The sequence below is a fragment of the Vicia villosa genome, linkage group LG2 (genome assembly GCF_029867415.1).
Source record: "Vicia villosa cultivar HV-30 ecotype Madison, WI linkage group LG2, Vvil1.0, whole genome shotgun sequence".
Classification (NCBI taxonomy): Eukaryota; Viridiplantae; Streptophyta; class Magnoliopsida; order Fabales; family Fabaceae; genus Vicia; species Vicia villosa.
In genome coordinates, this window is record NC_081181.1 from 4,770,893 (window position 1) to 4,794,512 (window position 23,620).

The following is a 23,620-nucleotide window of genomic DNA, read 5'->3' on the forward strand; positions in this document are numbered from 1 at the left end:
TGCCCATGAGTTATTTAAGAAAAAAATTAAAAAATTAAAAAAGTATCAAACAACATGACACATAATCAATTGGCGTTATTTTCTGTAAATGTTTAAAATAACATAATCTTCATATGATAATATTGATTTTTAAAAAAAAAATTATAAAAAATAAACTAGAAGTCGCCTATATGACACGAGTAAAATGATATTAACCAATTTTTTTTTTATAAAATATGTGAAAATATGTTGTAATATAGAAGATTAATGATATAGTTTAATTTAAAATAGAAAAATAGAATCCAAAATGAAGGTGAGGTTTTGTTATTGGTTTATAGAACTTGCCGTTTATTTATGCTATGAGAGGAAGCAAAGCAAACAAATGGCACCAATCTCTCTCCATCTATCTCCAAATCATTCCATTGCGAAAGAGAGGGAAACAACCGAATCCAAACAACACAAATTCTCTCACATCAAGTCAAATCATTTTCTCTCTCTACCATCTCGCCGTAACCGAATTCAACAATGCCGTGGTTTTCGTATTCTCCCCCCTTCCCGCCGGCGGCGATTCTCATTCTCTCATTGTTCGCCGCAGCAAATGCCGTCGACAACAATGCCTCATGCAATCACGAAATACAATTGGTAATTAATTACTTTTCATTTTCATTTCGTTCCTATTTCTTCAATCATGCATTTGAATTTTGAATTTTGAATTTTGAACTTTGAAATTTGAATTCAATTGTTGTAGATTAAGGTGAAGAATTGGATTGATGGCAAAGAAGGTGAAATGGTTAATGGCATGACCGCGAAATTCGGCTCTTTGTTGCCTGAAGATGCTGCTAAATCTGTTAGAGCTCCTCTTGTTTCTTCTGTTCCAGCTGATTGTTGTTCCCTTTCAACTTCAAAGGTACCTTTCAGAAACATATTGTATCGTCATTATATATAAGGTTTTCTCATCGGCGTGGTTTTTGTATTCTAGGTATCTGGATCAGTTGCTGTTTGTGTTCGCGGTACTTGTGATTACACGACTAAAGCTACAATGGCACAATCAGGAGGCGCTACTGCAGTGTTGATGATAAATGAGGGTAACTAATTCATCCATATGCCACATCTCATGCAATTCTTTTCACTCAAATGTTAAATTGTTTGTCTCAGTAACAAACGCCAACACTATAGATTGACATTGTCATCCAAAATAATTCTCATGGTAACTAGGCCGAGTTAATTTTAACTGATATCAATCAATGAGGCACTAAATGCATTAGCACTACTGTTATTCACTAATTGAAAAATACCTTCCCATCCGCTGTTTAACCCGTTATGTTATGTTCTTTTAAATGTTTACTTTGTTTTTTGCCGAGTTGGTTTTACATGATTGTATTTGTCTGAAATCCATCTGTTTATTTTCTCTCAGAGCTCTTTGAGATGAATTGCCCTAGTGATACTAAGGAAAAGATAGACATTTCAATCCCAGTAGTGGAAGTAACAGAGTCATTGGCAGGAAATCTCAAGAATTCTTTGAAGTCTGGAAAGAAAGGTAAGGATTTCAATTTCTAAAACTTCTACTCGGATTTCTATATTGTTTCAGAAAGAGATTTGCACTTATTTATCTATTATGTTGTCTCAATGTATATATTAATTGGCCGTCTCAATGTATAATTCTTTCAACCATGATAAGAACTGAACTATATAGGAGGGATCCCATGGTTAATTAAAGAAGCCATATGGATGCGAATGTCTTGTATCGAGTATATTATTTGGATGTCTAAAATTTATTTGTGACAAAGAGTGAGGTGCATGTTCTTGTATATAGGAAAAGGGAATCATCAAGTTTCTTTATATTGTATGCATACTTTAGATAGGTAATGGAGAGATGGTTATAACTAGAGGACTTGATAGGTTAAAACTTAATATGAAAAGCTTCCCTGTTAAACATATTGTACCAGGTACCTAACTATTATTTTATATTATATCCTAGACTTCTGATGTTTCTTGGTTTCATTGTACTCTACAATGAATTAAAGATGAAGTAAATACTAAAATAGCTAAACTTGTAGCCAAAATTTTTTAATAAATAAATTTTACAAAAAAGTATATTATATATATATATATATATATATATATATATATATATATATATATATATATATATATATATATATATATATATATATATATATATATATATATATATAATGTATGGAGGGGAGGGATGGGCCGTAGCTCATGGTTGCCCTCCCCCACATCCGTCCCTGCATGCACCCATGCATTCTCTTAAGTTCTTTGAAAGTTAAAAGAAAAACATCACATGTTTTATGAAGAAAAATAATGTATATTTATTATTAGATGTCTATCACAAGATTTATAGATGGTTAATTTTGAGTTGTCCATTGCAGTGGAAGTCCTACTATATGCTCCAGTTCGTCCAGTTATAGATTTCTCCGTTGGAGCTTTGTGGTTGATGTCTGTCGGAACAGTTATATGTGCTTCCTTATGGGCAGACTTTACTGCTACTGATCAAGCCGATGTACACTATGATGATTATTCTCCTAAGGTTTTTCCATGCAACCTTATATCTATTTGTATTAGTTTGTGATGTTTTCTTAATTATACTAAGGAATGACAATATAATTATCAATATATCCTGATATGAAGGCACACTTTCATTAATTCAACGAATATTTTAACAATAGTTAAAGGGAGAATTTGTAATCACCAACGGATTTTAGCCGCATGAATGCTACTATGCATTTCCTTTTATCTTTGACTGCCTTCTGTATGAATCGACACGGATCATTGTAATCAGTTAACTATTATAATTTAGAACTTAGACTAGATCTACGGTTCACCAAGCAAGTCTTCTTCTCATCTACGTTCATATTGTTTAATGATTGTACAAGTTATTTTAGTTCTTTTACTAATGCATCTTCAAGCAAATTAGTTTAAACATTTATGTTTCTTTTCTTTTGCTAGGGATCTTCCACTGCTGAAAAAGGGGCAGATGGTTCTGAAGATGAAATTGTTAACATAGATGCTAAGGGGGCTGTCATTTTTGTCATTACGGCTTCTACGTTTCTCGTGCTACTGTTCTTCTTCATGTCATCTTGGTTTATCTGGGTGCTGATTGTACTTTTTTGTATTGGAGGTATTGAGGTAAGGTAGCTCATTTTCGTTGATTTTATTCCTAACTGTCCTACCTGATATATATGCATCTATATGTACATGTGTATGTATTTCATGGTTTGCTCAAGTTATTGGTTCCCTATTCCCATCTATGATCAATACACTGTAACAATAAAAACTATAAGTGTTATAACTCAATAAACACACAGTACCCATTCTGATTATACTATATTGATTTCGTTGGATTTGATAACCACTATTGTATGTTTGAGCAGCTGTGCCTCATCAATATACACAACCAAAATAATCATCCAGACTAGATTGCAGATGGAGATGGGATGGCATAAGACAACTACTCCCCCGTCAATTAGCTTTTGAACAAATAATATAAATTTTTAATCCAATTAGGTGGAAAGTAGTTCATATAAATGTCCTATCCAATAAGTTAAACACCTAAACTCTCCTTCAGCCACACAGCTAGTAAGTGATTCCATATACAATAACAAATCACTAGACACACATATTTTTCATCTTTAATTGATGAGAAGGAATGTGGTGACTGGCATTCAAGATTAATAGCAAAGCAAGTGAAAAAAGTATTGGATTCTTCTCTTTCACAAGTTTGCACACGGCCCTTGGCAATCAACCATGCTTTTAAGCAGGCAATGGACTCGCTCAGATTTACTTCTATTGTACAAACTTGTTTTTCATTCATGCTAGTTTCAAGGGAACTATTGTTTCACATATAGAGAATCGGAAACTTCACTATGTTCTCCAGTCGGTTTATTGTTGTATCAAGTTTTTGCTATCGAGCATATTTTGTCTGTCCATGTCACTATTTTCCTCTTTTTTTATTTTTTTAATATAGTTTATTTTTTACTATAAAAAATATATCGGAGGGCATTAGTCTTTTCAATTCATATGGGTTTTAATTTTTAGTAATTGCTTAGCTCCTCTTTTCACTAATTAAAGTACTTTTTTTTTTCAGGGGATGCATAATTGTATTGTAACCCTCACTTTAAAGTATAATATATGTCTTCTTTCTTATTAAAATTAACATTACTATTCCTTATGCATATTATGTGTTAGTTAATTTTTCATTTATTTTTCAAATGTATGAGCAGACATCATCCCAGTTATGGACACAAGACTGTGAATTTACCTATGTTTGGGGTGGTATCCATTTTCTCACTAGTAGTGCTACTATTTTGTATGGCATTTGCGGTAACATGGGCGGTTACTCGAAAAGGGTCATTTTCATGGTTTGGTCAAGATCTTCTTGTAAGTGTCAGCTTCTCATACCACCACAATTTCTATTATCATTGCAGTTTCTGTATTAAAACTTTAAGGCAGAGAGACAAACTTTGGAACATATTGTCCGTAATGATTATTATATGAGATTCAATCCTTTTTATTTAAGGGTTTTGCTAACGAGTGCCCTCAGGGCATTCTTTAAGCCTACTAAATAAAGAAAATATTCTTTACAAAAGTCAAGATTTCAATTTCCAATACATTTTCAATGCATTGAATACACACATTTTTAAAAATACTTACTATTTTAATCACTTAAAGATTGCCCCAAGGGCACTAGTTAGCATTTCCCTTTATTTAAACATGTCATTGAACGACTCTAATTGAAGAACTGAGACAAACACAGGAAACTGGTTTCAGAAACAAAGCCAGAAGTTGCACGGCCTTCTAGTCTTAGGTCTACCTTTGTTGATGAGTTCGTATTTCCTTGGAAATATTTTTCCAACATTGCACCCTCTTATATATCTACAAACATGCAAATGCACTAGCACATACTTATGCCTGTAAAGTTTTTCCAACTTATGCTGTTTGATTCTATAACAAGCTTTCTTCAGCAGTGCACTGGAAAATGGCTTGTTGTCTCAATAATGATTGTTAACTTTCACAGGCGATGGGCTGTTTATTCAATCTTTTTATTTGATTTGATACAGTTCACTTGAAATACAACTTTATTCTTTACAGGGTATCTGTTTAATGATAACAGTATTGCAATTGGCTCGCTTGCCTAATATCAAGGTAACTGATTGGGATCCTTGTGTTTATAATTTTGATTCCTTCTCATTTTTTTTCTGACATTAGTTATCACATTTTGTATCATTTTCTGATGCATCTGATATCCTAGGTTGCTACTGTACTACTTTGTTGTGCATTTGTATATGACATTTTTTGGGTATTCATATCCCCCGTGATATTCCAGAAGAGTGTTATGATTACTGTAAGTCTCACCTTTTTTTTTTCTTTCATTTCTTAGCTATTTTATTTTATGTCTTTCTATTGTTTTTTTTTTTTTCATTCTCAAGGCAGAGTTGAACTTTTTATATTTCTTTCTAAATGTTCAGTGTTTCCGCTCTAACTGTTACACCAAAAAAACTGGTGTCTTATAGTTATACATTTTCTTTTCTAGGTTGCTCGGGGTGACAAGGCCGGCGGTGAAGCAATTCCTATGCTTTTGAGATTTCCCCGTCCTTCTGATCCTTGGGGTGGCTATGATATGATTGGATTCGGAGATATTCTATTTCCTGGTTTGCTTGTTTCCTTTACTCGTAGGTATTGAATTCCTTATTTGGTCAACAACTTGTGTGGATGATATGTAAACTTAAAAGTAACTAATATATTTGAACTAAGTAAAATTCAACTGCGTATTTGCAATGATATGCATCAAGCCTTTTCATGTTTGCAAAATATGTTTCCTTTTGATTTTAAAGTTTATGTATCTGTGATTTATCTCTGCCTTGTCTCCAGTCAGTGTATGTAGTAAGAGGAATAGTAACCGGTACAATGGAGAATTTTAGGCTAAGAAGGGTTCTAAGAGAGCAGGAGGAGGGGTGTTCAGAAAGGAGGTAGAGGCAATGCACAATAATTTTTCCACACCCATGCCAATGCTCGCTTATCACATATATACATCTCAGTATTTCCATTTAGAGTTAGTTAGCCTCAGTAAAATTGTGAAATCCTATGATCTTGCAATTTAAATCACGAATTTAACAATATTGATGAATTCTACCCTCGTTTTGATTATCTTGAATCCCATACTTGCTCTGAACTACCCGTTGCTACATAGAATTTGATTTGAGAGAAAAGTTCTCATGACAATGTTAAGATGCCAAATTAATAACCCATTGCCCCCTCTTTCTCAGGTTTGAACAAATCCCACAATCATTTTTTGTATTTCCAAACTTCTAAACAACATAAATTTTGGATAATGTTGTTCAATGGGAAAATTTGTTTCTCACGCTTCAATATTTTGGGATCAATATGGATCACATATGTTTAACATCAAATTAGAAAGACAATCAATTATTTTTGAACTTCGTCTTTTGGATTGATGATTTTTGCATAAGCACTGTGGTTTCATGTCATAAAAGAACTTTTTAAATATTTATGTTGGTTTTAAATTTTCCAATGTGCATCGGACTAGATGTTTTGTACTGATTGTATTTGTCATTGCTTTTGATGGTCTCAGATTCGACAAAAATAATAACAAGGGGGTTTTTGATGGATATTTTCTTTGGTTGGTAGTTGGCTATGGCTTTGGTAAGTTCTTTTGCAGTTAAGCATTGATTTTCTTCTTTTATCTTGTTCTCCATTAAATGAATTAAGAAAACACTCATGAAATAAACACCGGAATAATATAGAATTAGTAGCATTCATTAAACCTTTGTTGATTAGAGTTGCTAGTTTATGATATTTCTTAATCTGGTCATTTATTTAAACTTGTACTCTATTTGTTAAAGCTGCTATGCTTTAAGGACATGTTTCCTATTTCAGGTCTCATCTTCACATATTTGGGGTTATATTTGATGAACGGTCACGGACAACCTGCACTCCTCTACCTTGTTCCATGTACATTAGGTAACTGGTTTTGTGTTTTAGCTTAGATATTATGTAGTGGTTCTCATCATTTAGCTTCTCTAATGTTCAATTGTTGTCAAATTACTTGGACAGGAGTCGCTGTGATATTGGGATGTATAAGAGGCGAGCTCAAGGATATTTGGAATTATAAAGAAGATTCGTCTTCATCCAAAGAACCTTCTGAAGTTTGAATTATTACACAGTTTAATGCAACTAGGACAATTATCTCACATACATCAATATTAACTTAATGGCATGCGATGTATTTGGTGGTTATAGGAAAAAGATCAGGTGTACATGCTATTCTTTCCCAGGCTTCGGTAAATATCTTTTGTAATTAATAACTAATTAACAAAAATCAATGTCCTTTCTCTGTTTTTTTTTTAAAAATATAACTCTGCTTCATAATTCTCGCGAGAAAGAAAATAAAGTGTTGTGAAATTTACCGTCGTTTCTTGGCTAGTGCTATTGTCATTGCGCTAACCTGTGTTTAGATAAAGGCTTTGATTGGTAAGGCATAATTTTGAGCTTATGTCGTATAACTTATAGTTTATGAGCTCATATAACAATTTAGATCTGTTTGGTAACAGTCTTTTTATCACTAGCTTATAGCTTATTATACTAGCTATATAGTTTATTTTCTAGACGCTATTTTAAATAACGTTTTAGCTTATAGGTTATAATATTTTCTTCCTTTTCTATCTTTATTATTTTAGCATAAATTCATTTTTATCCTTTATAATTTATTTTAATTTCAAATTAAATAATTATGTATTAAATATTTTTTTATGTCATTTTACATTTATAAGTTACTTGAACCGTTTATTTTATCAAACACTTTAATTAGTTTATCAGTTATTAGTTTTAACTCTCAACCATCAACCATAATCTATAAGCTATCAGTCATCAGCTATAAACTATTAGCTAATTTATCAACCAACCGCTATTTTTACCAAACAGATCCAAAGCTTCTAAAACAATTGTTTTTACTTTTTATCTAAAGTCTCTTTGAGATACAAGATTTAAATACATGACATTGAAGGTTGAGTTTACTTGTATTGAACTTTATTTTAATAAAACATCCAAACTACTATAGAGATCTTTTGAATGTTAAGTTTACTTGTATTGAACTTTATTTTAATAAAACATCCAAACTACTATAGAGATCTTTTGTATGTTTATTATTTAGAAAATAGTCCCATTAGCATTAGTTAGCCGGAGAATGATGATTTATAGGAGTCTTTGCAAAAGATTGATACGCTATATTATTATCTAGTCTCATGTTTTGTTATATAGTTAGCACAAACGACACAACATGAATCTCTTAGGAAGGGACAATATAAAGTCATATAAATGAAGAATTTCACATTTCAATAGTGTTTAACAGTGTTTTGCCTATAAATAGCCAAATGGGGAGATTGTTGTTCCTTTGATTGACTTATTTTTATAGGAAAACTGTTATGAATGTTTGTAGTGTGCTTATAATTCTCACCTTCTGTTATTTTTGAGATTTATCCATGCATATCTTATAAGTTTTGCAAGAGTTGATTTTGCCAAAATTTGTCAAAGGGGGATTGTTGTTCCTTTTGATTGACTGCATTATGCAAAACAACACGGAGTGTACAAGATGTTTTGGTGAGGAAATGACACATGTGGGACACGATGTTCTAACATGTGTGCAACATCTGCCTCTTGTCATCAGGCCAATGTTAATGTTGTTCAGGGCGAATATTCTTGTTGCGTTTCAATCAAATTTGTCGCTATCTTTTAGTAATGTGTTATTTAGATTTATTTGATAATATTGAATGATAACAAATATATTTAATTGGAGATTTTAATTTGAATAAAAAATAAAATATTTTTCGGTGTTTTTGGAAAAACAAATAAAAACAAAATTTTCTACAAATTTGGACATGATCAAAGCTCGAGCGCATTGGAGAAAATCCCAGAAGTTGCATTGTTATTTAAGAAGAATCAAACCTAATATTTGAATGTGTGTATAAGAATTAAAGATCATTGTGTTAGGATTTCTATTTTGAGTCTTTGTTCGTGTTGTTATTTGTGCACCTCTCTAAGCGCCAAAGTTTCATATCTAAAGGCTTAGAGATTAGTTTGTTAGTTGAATAATAATTCATCATTGTTTAATTTGTTAATTGTATTGATCACTAGGGTTAGTGATTGAGAGAAAGTGAGAGGGGTCTCTTATTCAAGGGGAGCCTGAACAAAACTTCACGTGTAGTATTAGGAAAGTGATCTTGAACTGAGAGAAATCAGAGTAAGCCAATTTGTCATTTTGACTATTGAGAGTGGAATAGTTCTATAGAGAGTCCTGAATAGAAATACACTAGTAGAATTAAGAAGAGTGACACTGAACATGAGTTTCTCATCTAAGTCACTTTGTACTAGTTCTATTGATAATATATTTCCTTTTTTGAGTTGGAAGCCTCCTAGACATAGGCGACGTTGCACTGAACTGGGTTACCAATTCCTTTGTGTTCTTTATTGTTTTATGTTTGATCATCTTATTTTCCATTAACTGCCAACATCTGTTGTCATAGAACAAAATTTCAATTCTAGTTTACTTTACAATTTTATTTTTCCTACAATTTGCTTTCATTTCTAGTAATGTATACTCAAGACTCCAATGAAGCTTTTTCTTAATTCAAGTTACTTGCTTTTATTCCAGGTTTTTAGTTTTATCGATTTTCTCGTTATTACTGCTATTATTACTTTAGATCATGTATGCAATGTATATTTTTGTTGTTATTGTGATTACCATGTTTGAGTAGTCGATTAAGGATTTAGGGCAATGCGGATTGTCTCGTAAGAATATTCATGTAGGTTCATGAATAATTTGTTATGAAAACTTAGGGAAAATTTATTTAAGTGTTTTTGGATAGTAAAGTATTTATATTCAATGCGAAAGTAGGAATAAGTTAGATATTACCTATACGTTGAGGGGTGTAGCGTGATATCAGAATTAGAAACATCGAACTATTGAATCGAGGCAATGAAAGTATCTCAAGTATTTGATAGAGAAAGTAATTTTTGTTAATGGTTGCTCTAAAAAAATTGACTCTAAACAAATACACTACGTTGATGAAACTAGGTAGCGTATTTGATCAGAGTAAGATAACACATTGACGGAATTGGGGTTTGTCTATCTTTTCCATTTTTCTACAAAATTAACTTTATTCTCATAATAAATTGGGGTCAGTAAGAGGATTAGAAGCATGATTTAAAGTCCTAAATTTTACTTGTTTTAATCATTTTATTTTTAAACATAAAAATCATTTACAAACCACATTTTCAATCGTTTTAGCTATACAAAGGTAAAATAGAATTTGATAATCATTCACTTGGCCTCTATGGTATGATACTTTTTATACTACTTAGTATTGTTGTACGCTTGCGACATATCAATCTCATATACGAGCTTTATCTTCTCCGCCTATGAGAGATTTTGGATGAAACATAAGTCCTTCATCGTAACAACAATATCAACTTCATCAAGAGTGTGAGCAAGCCTGAAATAAAATATGACATGCACATGCAGGAAATGGTCCATCTCCCCTGAAGCATCATCCCCATAAAGACAAGTTCGTTCAGGAGAACCCTCTTCCCGAAAGGAGTATTAATCTTTATCCAGGCTCTTATTCGTTGAAATTCGGGATGGAGGCACCATCCATAATCAAAGTGGCTGCAACAATAACAAGTTGGTCGACCTTAGGGGTAGAAATAGTGGTCTCGGTGATTGAGAAGGGAGCAATGGTGGAAGCCAAAGCAACGGTATCGAGAGGAGGCGTTATAGCCCGGCCAGAAGGTCCAGTCTTGATTCCTTGAGCAATAACAAGGTCATTGGAAATCTTCAACTCATCCGTGTTATTTGCAAAATGCAATCACACATATAAAAAAACTCTCTAAGATTAAGTCTTCACCTAAAATCTTTTTCCTTTCCTCCCGGCTAACCGCACTCACGATAGCGTAAGTTCTAATTCACCTCTTCCTCGCCTTGGTTTGATGCACCTCATCGGATCCAAATCCTTCCTCATAGACCATTCCTTGAAACCATGAACACAGATCCTCCTTCATCACTGCCACGTCAGGGAAGAATGAGCCTAACTTGGTGATATAGAAATAGATGTCCTAGAAGAAGTAAGATGAGGACCAATGCTTACAAAATATGCCCTAACAAAAGCGATAAGATTTGGAAGGGGAGTAGGAAAAGGTGAGGCAGGCCTCTGAAGTAAGGGGTTTCACCAGCAAGTAGAGCCTTAGAAAGTCACCCTAGTCCCGGGTGAATTGGTCGAATAAAGGAGCATTCAGGTGGAAACTAATGAATACTTGGTCACGATAATTGTCTTGAGAAGTGAAAACTAGGAAGAATAAGTTGAAGAATAGCCCGAGTGAAAGGTTCGAAGATCAATTCTCAAGAGTCAACATACATTTTAAATACCCTAATGTGAGCCCAGGACCTCGAATGAAGTTGGGAAGGGGAAACCTTTAAATGCTTCATGACGACACTTCGTAGTTAAAGAAAGGCAATTGCAGTCCTACCCTTGTTAACATACATTCATAAGGCAGGACTACACAATTGTCGAAAGTGTTGCATATCCTTTTCTCAGGTCCTACTGGAAGAATAGACCGATCCTTAGTGTTGTCTACCATGATACGAGCAGTCTCTATTGCTATCTCAGTGCTCATAACAGATATGGTACCCACCACCTCTATATCCACCATGTCATACTTAATCACATCGGCAGGCTCCGCCAACGTCACACATTTCTAGGCCAGGTGGTCGGATTTACAATGTTCACCAGGTATGATACGAAACATCACATTTAACCTTCCTCGAAGATCCAAGTGGGCCTTCAGTTTAATATCGTTGGGTTCATGGTTATTGGTTCCCAAGTAAAGTCGGATTAAATTATAAGCACATTCTCTCACCTATTTGTTAGCTTGAATGTCCCCCTCGGTCAAAATGGGAGGGGGCATAGGGACCTCGGTATGATCTTCCCTTTCACTATCATTTGATAAAAGGGCCTCAAAATAGTAGAACGAAGAAGCTCCTTCGTCAAAAGAGTTCCCAGATGCCCTTTTTGAGTTAGAATCATCAAATATGGATATACCTTCTAGACCATGTGGTTATGAGCAAAAGGAGGGAGATGAGAGTCAGGAGATATCCCTATTCCCATAAAATATGAAATACCGCTCTCAGAATCACTCGCTAAATGAATAGTACTATCACTCATCTTTGGTGGAAAATAGTATATGTTGAAAGTAAAATCTTGGATTGAGAAAGGTACCAGGTAAATACAAGATTGAAGGAGCATAGTAATGGATAAGGGCAAAGACTTCGAACAAGGAACCACTGGCGTTTTAATAAATGCTTTCAGGGATGAAGAGACGAAGGTGTTTACTAATAAAGTGACTATGAATGAAATCGAATGCCAAGGATTGGAAATAATTCCTCAATGATCAATTCCTCCTATTCTCCAACTCGTAAAAAGCAAGGAAATATGGAGATGATATGCGTTTAGGGCTCTCGTTCGATACTTGCAAAAAGGAAAGACCATAATCATTTCTTTGACTTCTTCTTCACATATCTCGTACATGAAATATCACTACTCGTGTTATACTAATGTTGTTGTTGTTGTTCTTATTGTTGAGACCCTAAATCCTAGAGGTTTAATGTTGTTATTATTTTTGTTGTTGTTTAGATTGAAATTGAATGTTATATGTTGTTGTTTTTTGTTAGATAAGTACGTAATAAGTTTATTGTCGATGTTGTTGTAGTTTTGTTGAGATTGAGATTGTTGTTTTTGAGTTATTGTTTAATGTGGTTGTTGTTGTTGTAGTTTTGTTGAGATTGAGATTGTTGTTTTTGAGTTATTGTTTAATGTGGTTGTTGTTGTTGTTGTTTAGATTGAGATGGAATGTTATATGTTGTTGTTTTTATTGAAATAAGTACGTAATAGATTTATTGTTGATGTTGTTATAATTTCGTTTAGATTGAGATTGTTGTTATTAAGGTATCAAAATGAACTCTAAGTGTAAGAAATGGGGAAAAAATATTAAGTCTTAAATTATTGATTTGATTTTTATACATTTTTTTTAAAGACTGAGTGGTAATAACCATTAAAAATTCACACACACAACTGTGAATAAGGATGACAATTGGACTCATCCCTAATGGACACCCACAAAAATTGTCCACAACGGATAGGATAGAACCTTGCAAAATAGATACGAGTATGAACATGAACAATTACCCACGAAAATAAGCGGGTATGGACGCGGGTGCGGATACCTTAGTACTGACCCTGCCTCATACTCGTACAATATATATTCATAAATTTTTATTTTTATTATCATGTAAGCAAAAATTCGAAACTCTTAACAATATAATAATAGATATTGTTTATTAGTTGTTGTTTTTAATTAATAAATTATGTTAAATGTTTGAAAAAAATCAAAAGTAAATTACTGTAAAAAAATGAAATGTTTTTGCTTACTTTCAATTCTTATCATTAAAATTTAATAATGGGCCTTGTAAGTAAAAATAATAAATGGGTCTTTAAAGCAAGTAACCACTAGATGTTATCACAACCACTCACTGTCACCATCGCTCACCACGATCATGGATTCCGCCGCCGTCTCCCACGGTGCTCCAATCCATAAGGGAAACAAATCCTCCGATTCAAAGGTTAGCAGAAAGTATATTAACGATGATATTGCCTTCTATGTTCTTTCAAAACTTCCCATTAAATCATTGAAACGCTTTGCATGCGTGCGTAAATCATGGTCCATTTTATTTGATAACTCTCATTTCATTGCCTTGTTTCGCAACCATTTAAAAAGCAACTCTTGGAGGGTAGCGGACATTGATATGTCTCAATGGTATTTTGGGAATGCATTTACGGCTAATGAAGTGTACATGGATGGTGCATGTCATTGGTTGGTTACGTGTAATAATGATAAATCATGGCTAATGTCATTTGACCTTAGTGACGAGGTGTTTTTTACAACATCCATGGATGAAAATTTGGATTTTTATAAACATTTGGTTGTGTTAAATGGATCGATTGCTATAATCTCAAATCATGACGATGATCTTATTTATCATATATCAATTCTGGGTCAAGTTGGTGTGAAGGAATCATGGATCAAACTACTTAGTTTTAGTACCATTCCTTCCATCGACGCGCCCCCATATCCGGTTGGAGTTGGGAAGATGGGATATGTTTATTTTAGAAAAAAAGACGATGATCGATGAACTAGTCTGGATTGACGTGAACACCCAAAGAATTGAAGAGATTGGTTTTAAAGGAGATCAATCTTGTTGTAAGATTGGAATTTACAAGGAAAGCCTTTTTCGATTGGAGGATATGTAATATCCCTTTCTTCTTAGTTCTTTATCAGGCAATATTAATATTCATTTTTTGTCTTCATTTTCTTTATATTTGAGCTGTAGAACCTTATTGTAGAGAAACTTGGCAACAAAACAATGCATGGGGTGGTTTTTATTTCACATGCACACTTTGTTTCTCTATTTTTGTGCACTAAGTTGTTTCCTTTTACTTTTAGTTTACTTTGTTGAAATTTTACTTGGGATATTGATGGTGTTTGGAAGCTAGAGAATTGAAATATTAAAAGGCAGAGTGAGAAATGACAGCAAGCTGCTAAATGTGAGATCTTCACAAATGTTGTTCATGATAGCGTGCATACAATAAGAATTTTGAAGAAATAATATATCCAAGGCTTAAATTCAAGAAGAATCTATTAATAAAGTTAACTACCAACATAATTTTCGAATTATCCTAACTATATTAATTTAGAGAGCTTATTTCATAACCTTAAATATAAATATAGTTGCACATCCCTAATTATTATTTAATCAGTTCGGTCATATTTATAAGCAAAAATCTTTTAAATTCATTGAAATATAAACAAAAGTCAAGAAATCTAGATGTATTTAATGCTTTTATTTCAAAACTATCCCTACATTAAGTACTTAATATTGTTAGTAAATGACAATTTAATTAAGGGTATATTAGTAATTGTATTATCTCTTTTACATAAAATCAAGAAAATTTAATGCACTTAACTATCATTCTTAATAAGCGTAAAAATTATTTTTTTTTTTTGCTTATAAATCATATCGGAGTAGTACCTATTAATTACATCGAACATAAATTACTTCGGTAAACTTTACTCTAATTTCAATTTATTTAATATCTTTTGAAGAGATTTAGGCATTAGAAAAAGACAACAGACCTTTGTCATTCCTCTTCTATTTCATTCATTCAAATCAGATTCTATCATTTATTTAATCAGATTCTACCTTTTGATCATTCATCTTCTTCCGTAAATAATGCATGTCCTTGTGTTTTATTTTTTTCGAAAATTCCATCAACAACCTCATACGTAGGGTTCCACTCACAGAGCCACTGAAAAACATATTGAACCACCGAACAAAGCGTAAGGAGAATGCATAGAGCACTTTTGTTCACCTATAAAATCTACTTAGGTTAACTGTTTTTTCCTCTTCCTTTTTATCGAGTTGAGATCCTCTCCATTTGTCAAAAAATGGAGACCTCCATTACTAAAGTTTTGATGCATAATGGAAAGTGTGACATGTATTTGTATAATTTAACTTTTATATCATAAAAACTTTAGTAATGGAACTCTCCATTTCTTTTGAGAAATGGAGAGGATCTTAGCTCCATTTAGTGGTGCTTCTCTTTGATAAGAAATCACTAATCTCATAATTAAGTTATCCTTTTGAATTCCAAAATTTTTCATCATCATTCCATAATAGAGCACAATGATAAATTATAAGCGAGAGTTGCAACTACGGAGAATATAAAATAGATTTGAATCACAAAATTGAAGAACAAGATAAAAAGGAGGAAAAAACAGTTAACCTAAGCATATTTTTAAGCAAAAAAAGTGCACTCTACAGTCTCCTTACGCTCAGTTTGGCAGTTCCGTACGTTTTTCGGCGACTTTGTGGCTCTGTGAGTGGAATCCTAAGTATGAGGTTGTTGATGAAATTTTCAAAATAATCAAAACACAGGGACATGTAATGTTTATTGAAGAAGATGAACGATCAAAAGTTAAAATTTTATTAAATAAATTGTAGAATATTGTTTAAATGAATGAATAGAAGATGAATGATAAAGGTCAGTTGTCTTTCTCCAATGTCTAAATCTCTTCAAAAGAGAAAAAATACATTGGAATTAGAATAGAGTTTACATAAGTAATGGCGCGTAATTACATTTAATGTTACGAAATAAGGTATCTAAATTGGTTTAGTTAGGATAATTCAGTGATTATGTTGGTAGTTAACATTATTATATTAATAATAAAGTTAACTAAGTTGTCCTTAATTTGAATCACAAATTAGCTTTTGAATTTCCAAATTTGTCATCACCATTTCATAACAGAGCACAATGATAAATTAAAATCGAGAGTTGCAATTATGGAGAATATATAACAAATCTGAGTCACAAAATTGAAGAACGCGATAAAAATGAGCTAAGATCCTCTCCATTTCTCAAAAGGAATGGAGAGTTCCATTACTAAAGTTTTTATGATATAAAAGTTAAATTATACAAATACATGTCACACTTTCCAAGAACATTGATGCATTATGCATCAAAACTTTAGTAATGGAGGTCTCCATTTTTTTGACAAATGGAGAGGATCTCAACTCCACTGAATGAGGTCGATATGTTTGATAAAATACAAATCTTAAATCTTAAAGAGTTATGCTGATTTCTACAGGTTGGTCTTTTTATTTGGCTGGTTCTTGTTGTACCAATGATTCTTCACTTTTGTTTACCAATGATTCCAGCAGATTTAATACTAAAGCTCAAGAAATCATGGCCAAGTGTAACCAGAGAGTTATGGAAATACCAATGAAAGAAGCATGGAACATGTTACTACGATGAACTTTTATATCACATGTATGAATAACATGAACTTTTATTTTCTGACAGATGATTCCAGCAGAGTTTAGTATTCTATTTAAAATTTACTCAAATCATCTTAAGTATATTTCTAGTTCTCTACTTTGATGGAGTTGTTGACTCAATAGTCAATACAATCAAAATTCTCGAGACTTCAAAACAGGTATGCAGAACAAATGTTGATAACTATATGAGTAAAATTGGAGCACATTCATTAAAGAAAACATAGCATTCTTACAAATGAAAAATAGAAACATAAAAAAAGACTAAACATTTAAAATTAAATTGATAAAACAAGATCCATATCACCGGGTGTCTTCTTAAATTGTCAAATACTTGATATAATACTTATGAATTGTCAAGTTGACAAATCACTTTGTAACCAATGCCATATACCTCTGGGTGAAAAACAAAACTAGTTAGTTGATCCTCGAATCGAAACAAGACTTTCCTTGTAAATTCCGATCTTACAACAATAATCCTCTCCTTTAACACCAAGCTCCTCAATTATTTGAGTGCTCAAATCAACATAGGCTAGCTCATCATCTTTTTTCCTAAAGAAAACATATCCCTTCTTCCCAAATCCAATTAGGGGCCAGTCCATGGACGGTATGGGGCCATAAATAAATAGTTTGATCCATGATTCTTTCACACCGAGTTCACCCAAAATAGATATGTGAAAAATATCATCGTTGTCATGATTTATGATATAAGCAATTGATCCATTTAACACGGCTAAATGTCCATAATTGTAATCAGATATTTCACCAATGGGTGTTGTAAAGAACATCTCATCACTGAGGTCAAATGACAAGAGAACTATTTTATCAGGTTGACTATTAACCAACCAATGACATGCACCATTCATGTACAATTCGTCACCAGTAAATGCGTTACCTACATACCGCAGAGACATATCGTCAATGTGGAGTATCTTCCAAGAATTATTTCTCAGACTATATATCTCAAAAAAAGGGTCATACATTATACGAGGATAATCGTCATAGCCATCGCCCCTACCTGAGGTATCAAATGATACATACTGAATGACCTTAAAGTCATCTCTTACTTGGGCATAACCAAACCCATGAAAGTCATGAAGCACATGCACACGGTGTTTTGGTAAAAGATGACCTGGGCTAGGAGGAATGACAAAGAATTCCTGGATAGCAGGATTCCATAATACATATATGACCTTATTTGAATCTCCCCCTACAAAATATTGGCCGATACAAAAAATACCGTTAACACTTGTTTTCCCCAAAATACTAAGATGATTGTCATCCACTTGAAATGGAGGTGGCAAATTTAATTTGAGTCTGTTCTCAAGCAAATGAAGCTCGGCATGGAAACGATAATCAGGTGTGGCAGGCAGTTCACGATGATGTATGAGAAGAAATGTATGATGATCATCATCAGAACCATGACGAGTTATGAAATGGTTGCGAAACAAGGCCATGAAATCAGAGTCATCAAATAAAATGGACCATGATTTGCGTACGCATCCAAAGCGCTTCAATGATTTAATGGCAAGTTTTGAAAGAACATAGAAAGCAAGATCATCATGAATATACTTTCGGCTAACCTTTGAATCGTTGAACGGTGGTGATTGCTTCTGTAGATAATCCATGGCCGAGCTCAACATTTGTGATAGCTTACAAAGAGAGGAAATTTCTTCAATTTACTGTTACCACTGTTGCTAGGTAAGAGAAGTGTTTGAATTCAAATAACATCACACCTCTATTATACTAATTATATATTTTTATTTTTTTATTTTTATAAGAGACGGTGCATGTTTTTAAAATTCATTGAATAATTAATCAAGTATATTAATTATTCAATGATTTTAGATAAATAAAATATTTTTTTTGAAAAGGATTGAGAAAATATTTAAATTAATTTTGGTCAAAACAATTCAAACACCATGACACCTCTATTATAGTAATTATATATTTAAATTAATATTGGTCAAAATAGTTCAAACAATCTGACTTATAAAAATTATTCTTACATTGAGATATATCTTTTAAACTAAATAATACTTAAATTAATAATATTATTTAAATAAAAAATAAAAAATTTAATGTGTAAAAAAAATTTATTCCATCTTACAATAAAAAAACACTAATCTTTTAAATCATTTTAAAATAATAATATGATTTAGTGAGAGAGTGTCTGATGTTTGTGAGGACACGACCGGAAACAGTCACGGAATAAACCATTTATATATATATATATATATATATATATATATATATATATATATATATATATATATATATATATATGATGTTTGTGAGGACACGACCGGAAACAGTCGAGCAATTCTTGCATGGACACGGACTTAAATCCATATATTTAGGAACAACCAATAAGAAGAGAGAGAATTTAAATTTATTTAAAATTTAATGTCGTTTTTAATTGTCAACATGGAGGGTGGTTGTGATAATGGAGGAGAGAGATAATTTTAATTTTATTATTTAATTAATAAAAAAATGTGATTGGTTGTGTGTAAATCCAGGTGGTATAGCTGTGACCATGTAAGTATTTTCCGAAACAGTCACGGAATAAACCAAACAAATGTTGTTTCTTGTTTCACATTCTCACTGTCCGCGGGAAGAAGCTTCATCAGGTTTTTCTTTCTGTGTTCTCTATGTATTATTTCCCAAGGATCCTTCCTTTGTAATCTCAGCAAATTTTGACCATAATACAAATGAATCAATTAGACAATTAACTTTACTACCTATTCTCTGACAAAACACACACATATTCAGATGATTAGTGCACATTTCAACGCAAATGTATCATGTTGCACTACTTTGGCCTTTTATGCAAAGTAGAAGAAGAGGAGCTTGAAACTAAAATGTAGGAATTGCAAAAGTAGAAAATGCTGAAAAATTCTCGGCGAATGTCATTGTGGAAAAACAAGTTAGCATCCAACCCTCAATCAAACAGATTAGCATCAATGTCTACTTGTTCATCTTCGTCTTCGGACATGTTGTTCTTGTATCTTTCTTCAGTGAAACAAGTTAGATTATCAAATGGAAAAACTATCACTCTACTCATATCCATCTACAATTCATTCTGCCTGAATTGCATTTGCTACATGTGAACTGTGATGGTCTCCTTCCACAATCTTTAACGGTTTTATGTTATCTTCAATGGTTTTCTCTTCTTTCCAAAGATCCGATAATTCTAGAACTTGTTCGCAGATTCAGAATTTACGAACAAGATTCTAACAGAGCAGGATTTTGTGGACAGAAGGATATATCAGGAATCTTTTTGGCAGAATATTCACAACATAGAAAGCATCATCAACCAGAAATCTAGCTATGAGTGGGTTAAGGAGGGTGATAACAACTCTAGACTTTTCATGCGTCAATGAAGGCGAGGCATAGGAGAAACTATTATGAAACAGATTTGTGTTTATTTATCTATTATGAATTTCAATCAAATATATACAGATTTATATCTATTATGCTGTCCTCTCATGTCTCAACTTAAAATTCTTTCAATAGTATATGTGTTTTATTGATGCATCTCTGCTTCAACATTGATCCAGAGGCTATTAAAATTTGGACAATCAATTCATGTGTTGGCATGGACTACCTTTGCCACTGTTGTAGATTATTCAATACCAGTAGAAAATTTATTTTGATAAATATTTACAATAGTAAAAATAACATTAAAAACCAGTTCAGTATACTCTTTGCGACCACCTCGCACAAAATGATCCAACTATTGTGAAAGTCTGATGCCATCCAAAATTGTCAGAAAATAGGATAAACAAAGAGGAATCACAAATTAGCTTTTCTGAAACTTAGACTCATTGACTAAACATTCTTTTTGTCAATTAGTTCTTCAACAACCCTATGAAGCCAAGAGTAGGATTAAGTAAATACATATGATTCATGATATGAAATATTATAAACATTCATGTATATATTTGAAGCATAATGAAATGAAATGAAATTCAAAAATAGATATATAATATGAGAAAAATTGGAGCACATTCATTAAAGAAAACATAAGCATTCTTACAAATGAAATAGAAACATAATCCGTTTGCAAAATCTTTTTATTCTTTTCAACTATGAATTGTGAAGTCGACAAATCACTTTGCATACAAGGTAAAAATCCTAATAACCATAGCCAATATACCTCAGGGTGAAGACAATAAGAAGAAAAAAAAACTAGTTAGTTGATCCTCGAATCGAGAGAAGGCTTTCCTTGTAAATTCCGATCTTACAACAATAATCCTCTCCTTTAACACCAAGCTCCTCAATTATTTGGGTGCTCAAATCAACCCGTACTAGTTCATCATCTATTTTTCTAAAGAAAATGTATCCCTTGTTCCCAAATCCAATTAGGGGCCAGTCAATGGAAGGCATAGGGCCAAGAATAAACAGTTTGATCCATGATTCCTTCACGCCGAGTTCACCCAGAATAGATATGTGAAAAGTATTATTCTTGTCATGATTTATGATAAAAGCAATTGATCCATTTAACACCGCCAAATGTCCATAATCCAACTCAGATCTTTCATCTATGGGTGTTGTTAAGAACACCTCGTGACTGAGGTCAAATGACATGAGAGCTATTGTATCATGTATTTTACCTTGAACCAACCAATGACATGCACCATTCATGTACAATTCCTCACCAGTAAATGCGTTACTTACACAGCGCAGAGACATATCGTCGATGTGGAGTATCTTCCAAGAATTATTTCTTAGACTATATATCTCAAAAAAGGAGTAATAGATTATACCTTGAGGTGGAGGAGAATCAATGTCATAGCCATCACAACCTGAGCTATCAAATGATACATACTGAATCACCTTAAAGTCATCTCTTAGTTGGTCATAACCAAACCCGTGAAATTTATGAAACACAAAAAGGAGAGGGTGTTTCGGTACAAGCTCATCGGGGCTAGGAGGAATATTGACGAATTCCTCGGTTGCTGGGTTCCACAGTACATATCTGACCTTATTTCCCCCTATACTATCTTGTCCAATACAAAAAATACCGTTAACACTTGTTTTTCCCAAAATACTAAGAAAACGGTCCTCTTCTGAAAACGGAGGTGGCAAATTTAATTTGATTCTACTATCGAGCAAATGAAATTCAGCGTATTCACGATCAGCATGGTCACGTTGATATATGAGGAGAAATGTATGATGATCATCATCAGAATTGTGACGAGATATGAAATGGTTTCGAAACACTGTCAAGAAATGAGAGTCATCAAATAAACTGGACCATGATTTGCGTACGCATCCAAAGCGTTTCAATGATTTAATGGGCAGTTTTGAAAGAACATAGAAAGCAAGATCATTGTGAATATACTTCCGGCTAACCTTTGAATCGGAAGACTCGCTGAACGCCGGAGATTGCTTCTGCTGACAATCCATGGTCGACCTGAACAGTGGTGATCGCTTCTGCAGATAATCCGTGGTCGAGTTGAACGATGGTGATTGCTTCCAAAGAGAAGAAATTTCTTCAATTCACTGTTACTACTTGCTGGGTTAAAGAAATGTTTGAATTGGGGCTCTAAGTCCAAAAGCCATTTTTTTTATTAACTTTGGTCAAAATAATTCAAATAACATGACAATTAATTTTCATGAGAGAGAATATTTAAATTAATTTTCGGGTCAAAATAATTCAAATATGACAATTTTTATAAAAGAATTGTCAAAACTTCTCCAAAAATTAACGATTATGATTTCACTAAAACTGTTTTACACCGATGTATTTTCATTAAACCAATTATATTAAATTAATTATATATTTAATTTAATATTGGTCAAAACAGTTCAAAGAATATGACTTATAAAAATTATTTTTAGGTTAACATATATCTTCTAGATTAAATATATTTATATTAATAATAATATTTAAATAAAAAATAAATATTTTAATGTGTAAAAAAAATCTATTCAATCTTACAACAAAAAATCATTCATTTTTCAAATCATTTTTAAAAAAAATAATATGATTTAGCGAGACGTATCTTATTTCTTAGATGACGCTGTAAAGTTAGCTTACATCTTTACTTAGTGCATCTTTTATTTTCTCACTCGTCTATTTTTTATATTTTATGTAATTGAAATAATTAAAATAATTTTTTAGACAATATGTTAGTAGTTATTAAGTAAACATACTTTTTGTTTTTTTTAGGATTCGAACACTATGTTAGTAGTTATTAGATTAACATATTTTATACATTTTTCAGGATTCGAACTCGTGACCTCAAGCATAATTTCTTTGTAATTTTTAACTTTTGAAAAGTTGAGAGACATTTTAAAAGATGCCACGTAGGATAATGTGTGATGTGGCAAAACTAATTTTATGTGGCATAAATAATGTTTGGACAAAAATGCAGGGACAACACAAGTTTCATATGAAAGAGATCTATGAGATGTTGTTAGATGAAAAATCGCATGTTGAATGGAAGGATTTGATGTATCAGAATGCAGCAAGGTCTAAAACTGTCATAACACTATGGCTTGTGTGCCACGGGAAACTTGCCACAAAGGATATAATGAAAAAGTTTGGATTAATCGATAATGATAACCGTTGTATGTGTGAAAAGGAATAAAGTATCAATCATATATTCTATGAATGTGAAAAGCTTAAAGAAATATGGTGTAAGAGTTTGG

The 23,620-nt window shown here is 32.6% G+C and overlaps 4 protein-coding genes across 6 annotated transcripts; 2 read left to right on the forward strand and 2 right to left on the reverse strand.

The window, feature by feature from the left end:
* Positions 1–353: 353 nt before the first annotated feature.
* LOC131648866 (signal peptide peptidase-like 5) lies at positions 354–7,427 on the forward strand. Of its 3 annotated transcripts, none has more exons than XR_009298184.1 (14): positions 354–621; positions 728–886; positions 959–1,064; positions 1,394–1,516; positions 2,376–2,533; positions 2,953–3,132; positions 4,091–4,125; positions 4,227–4,383; positions 5,095–5,148; positions 5,255–5,347; positions 5,537–5,675; positions 6,596–6,666; positions 6,901–6,984; positions 7,078–7,132. XR_009298184.1 is itself a non-coding variant. In XM_058918594.1 (14 exons), the coding sequence occupies exons 1-14, from the start codon at positions 505–507 to the stop codon at positions 7,173–7,175; spliced, it is 1,578 nt and encodes a 525-aa protein (XP_058774577.1). In that variant the 5' UTR covers positions 356–504; the 3' UTR covers positions 7,176–7,427. The 3 variants fall into 3 exon arrangements, 1 of the variants encoding a protein (XP_058774577.1); XR_009298185.1 differs by having other exon boundaries at positions 5,537–5,654; XM_058918594.1 differs by having other exon boundaries at positions 356–621; positions 5,537–5,679; positions 7,078–7,427.
* Positions 7,428–13,624: 6,197 nt separating this feature from the next.
* Positions 13,625–14,260, forward strand: LOC131648486 (uncharacterized). The gene has a single exon (XM_058918239.1). The coding sequence runs from the start codon at positions 13,625–13,627 to the stop codon at positions 14,258–14,260; it is 636 nt and encodes a 211-aa protein (XP_058774222.1).
* A 3,113-nt stretch (positions 14,261–17,373) lies between these two features.
* LOC131648487 (F-box protein CPR1-like) lies at positions 17,374–18,588 on the reverse strand. The gene has a single exon (XM_058918240.1). The coding sequence runs from the start codon at positions 18,586–18,588 to the stop codon at positions 17,374–17,376; it is 1,215 nt and encodes a 404-aa protein (XP_058774223.1).
* A 2,563-nt stretch (positions 18,589–21,151) lies between these two features.
* LOC131648489 (F-box/kelch-repeat protein At3g06240-like) lies at positions 21,152–22,372 on the reverse strand. Its single transcript, XM_058918241.1, has one exon. It carries the CDS (start codon positions 22,370–22,372, stop codon positions 21,152–21,154), a length of 1,221 nt encoding a protein of 406 aa, XP_058774224.1.
* Positions 22,373–23,620: the final 1,248 nt, after the last annotated feature.

What these genes read in the sequence shown, in the direction of transcription:
- LOC131648866 (XM_058918594.1), top strand. Translation starts at nt 505, where the DNA reads ATGCCGTGGTTTTCGTATTCTCCCCCCTTCCCGCCGGCGGCGATTCTC. An exon ending in TTTGTATTGGAGGTATTGAG is followed by an intron (nt 3,133 to 4,090) that starts GTAAGGTAGCTC and finishes TTTTTTTTTCAG; the next exon opens with GGGATGCATAATTGTATTGT. An exon ending in CCTTGTTCCATGTACATTAG is followed by an intron (nt 6,985 to 7,077) that starts GTAACTGGTTTT and finishes TTACTTGGACAG; the next exon opens with GAGTCGCTGTGATATTGGGA.
- LOC131648486 (XM_058918239.1), top strand. Translation starts at nt 13,625, where the DNA reads ATGGATTCCGCCGCCGTCTCCCACGGTGCTCCAATCCATAAGGGAAAC.
- LOC131648487 (XM_058918240.1), bottom strand. Translation starts at nt 18,588, where the DNA reads ATGGATTATCTACAGAAGCAATCACCACCGTTCAACGATTCAAAGGTT.
- LOC131648489 (XM_058918241.1), bottom strand. Translation starts at nt 22,372, where the DNA reads ATGGATTGTCAGCAGAAGCAATCTCCGGCGTTCAGCGAGTCTTCCGAT.